Raw genomic sequence first — 2,871 nt, forward strand, 5'->3', positions numbered from 1 at the left:
TTTTCTGAGCATCCTCCGGTTATCTGGAGGAGGGGAAAGAGAAGAGCAAACAAAGGGGACCAGGCTCGGGAGTCTGTGGGGCGGGGCTCTTTGGACTCCCCTCGCCCCACCTCACCCCCACCAAGCCCCATGCCACCCCATCCTACCCCCACCCTCACCGCACCCCAAGCAGGAAGCACAGGAGCCAGCCATCAGGACCTCTCCAACTTGCCTGCCAGGGCTCCCCAGACCCCAAGAGAGGAGATTGAGTCCATGTGTACCCCTGAGTACAGCCAGCCAAACGTTTCTCAGAAATCTTGTGATTTATCTTTAGAAAGCCTGTGAATTTGGCACTCTACTGCTCAAAATGTCTTCCTACTATAAAAGTCACATTTGAACTGCTCACCACGGTGTAAACACCAAAGCCTGGGAAGATGTTCCCCGTTCGCCCTGAGGGTTTGAGAACCTTCCGGGTCCTGCTCCTTGGTGACCCGTGGGCTAAAGGGCCACCTGGGGCACTTTCTCTGTGTTCTCTGGCTGAAGCCTCCTGACAAACCTGTTAGGCAGCGTTTACAGGTGAGCGAGATGAGGCACAGAGAGGTCAGGTACCTTGCTCGGGGTCACTCAGGGAGAAGAGGTGATCCCGACCCCAGAGCTGGCTCTGAACCACCAAGTGATACAGTCTCACCCGCTCTGTGAGCTGTGCTCAAGCAGGGTGGTGACCACGCTGTTCGGAATTAGTTCGGGTCTAAGAGTTGTTTTTAGTGCCCAAGAGACCAAACTGGAACTTGAAATATTTCTCCCTGGCCTCAGGGAGAAACGTAAGACTTAATAACAGCTGAGCTGCTCAGAGGCAGAGCAAATAGCCTTGTGTCCTGAGGACAGAGGTCTGGTAGGCACATGGCCTCAGGTATCTCATGAGTGATTGATGCCATCTTTACGTGCCTCAAGTCCTTTCCACCTGGAGCTGCTTGACACTAAATGACATACATCCCCACCTGGTTCTAAAAAAATGATGTGAGGTAACTTTTAGTAACATATAACAAGGCAAAAACATTAAATAGAATAAAATGAAGAAACGGGTGAAGGAAAATGAGACGACATCAGATGAGTGCACGAAAAATGAGCCATAAGGTGTAAGGGATGGGCCATATGTCTGGCTGTGAGCTCCCTGGCGGTCACGGTGAAGAAGGAAACCACTTCCATGATCATGAGGAAAAAGCTTGCCAGCTGCCCAGGTGAAGTGCAGCCTCTTCTGACGCAGAGATCTGGAGATCTTTCTCCCGGAGCCTCATGAAGAAGGCCCTGGAAAACATTGTGGCAATAAACTGAATATTAGCGGAACTACTACAGTCAGTTCTGCTGTAATGCTTGCTTTGAGAACATGAATTTGTTCCAACAAGACAGATACCTTACGAAACAATGCGGCTTCCGAGTGATTCGGTCAGTGAGCACGCTGGGTTAAAATGCAGAAAACCACATCCAGCCAAAGGGAGCCACGTAAGAATACACAACATGCACACACACGCACAATCCATGGGCTTCCTCACACATGGTACACAATACTGTCACTTCACAGTAACTCACAAGCTGCCACTTGTCTGACGCTCACTTCTGCATGCAAATGTAAAGTTTCTCCCAACGGAAGTCTGAGCTCGAGGTGTCAGCAGGACGGTCTAGGTTAGGACCCTCCCTGGCCTCTTCCAGCACCTGGTAGCTCCAGGTGTTCTTTGGCTTACAGCTGCATCACTCAATCTCTGCCTCTGTCATCACATGGCCACCTCATAAGGATGCCAGTCATTGATTTAGGGCCCACCTTAATACAGTATGACCTCATTTTAACTACTTACACCTGCAAAGACCCTATTTCCAAATTAGGTCACATTTCGAGGTTCTGGACAGACACGAATTTGGAGGGGACACCACCTGGGAGGAAGGTGATCATAACCTGCCCAGTAGCCCTTTCCACGCAAATCCCACAGTGAGGACTGCGGAGCCGAGTCGGATCCAGGCTGACGGATTCCGGAGCCCCGGCCGGATCTCCCCATCCAAGTGCAGTCAGGCCTTACCCATCCACGGGCAAATGCCCCAAAGTTTCCCCAAGTGAGAGGTGAAGGAGTAGGAAGCCAGAGCCATCAGGCCAGAGATGGGGCATCCGGGAAAATCGGGACGCCCGGGCTGGACAGGGCAAGTCCAGAAAGCTCTCTGATCCCTACCAGGCTATCGCGTCACTGGCAACTGGGCTCACAGATCTGGGGGTGGCCCAGGTCCGGAGGGGGCAGGGCGGCTCTTCCTTCCCGAGGGTCTTCCTCCCGGGGGGGCTCCCACCCACCGAAGCCCCCAGCTAACAGCTTAGCCCTCTTACCTTCTCACCCACAGAGCCGACCCTGCCAACGCCCACTTTATCTCGCCGTTCAGCGGCACCCCCACTTCCAAGGTCTGTTTGATTTCTCCACTCCAGTGCTGCTGTCGGGGGGCGTCTTCACTCAGGAGCTCTGGGACCACCTGAGCCAGCACAAAGCCCCCTATGGCTGGCAGGGGCTCTCACGCCAAGGTAACCTGCGGCCGCTGCCTGCCGCCGACCCTCTGGCCTCAGCTGGTCCCTTCTTCCTGCTTTTGGCCTTGCGCAGGCCAGGTCCCCCCCGCCCTCACGGCCCGTGATGCGGGAGGTACACAGCTTGAGGGTTGAGCCCCGAGGTCCTCCTGGAAAGGGACATGGGTTCCCCATGTCCCTTTCCAGGAGGACCTCGGGGCTCAACCCTCAAGCTGTGTACCTCCCGCTTTACTTCCCCACCCCCACGAGCATCGCGGGGTCAGTAAGAGGGGTTTGGCTGCCCACGCCCTCCCCTCCCCCCAGCAGCCTCCCTGGCATGATGGGCTAAAGTGCCATTG

General features: G+C 54.8%; 1 protein-coding gene across 1 annotated transcript in view; it reads left to right on the plus strand.

Moving 5' to 3' along the window:
* Positions 1–2,358: 2,358 nt before the first annotated feature.
* LOC105310439 (alpha-N-acetylgalactosaminide alpha-2,6-sialyltransferase 2-like) overlaps positions 2,359–2,871 on the plus strand; it is a gene marked incomplete at its 5' end in the record, with an annotated part of 7,820 nt that continues 7,307 nt past the window's right edge. The window contains one exon of the mRNA XM_023526732.1: positions 2,359–2,533. Coding sequence (XP_023382500.1) covers positions 2,359–2,533 — 175 coding nt within the window. The remainder of the gene's footprint in view (positions 2,534–2,871) is intronic.

The sequence above is a fragment of the Pteropus vampyrus genome, unplaced genomic scaffold (assembly GCF_000151845.1).
Source record: "Pteropus vampyrus isolate Shadow unplaced genomic scaffold, Pvam_2.0 Scaffold3465, whole genome shotgun sequence".
Lineage (NCBI taxonomy): Eukaryota > Metazoa > Chordata > Mammalia > Chiroptera > Pteropodidae > Pteropus > Pteropus vampyrus.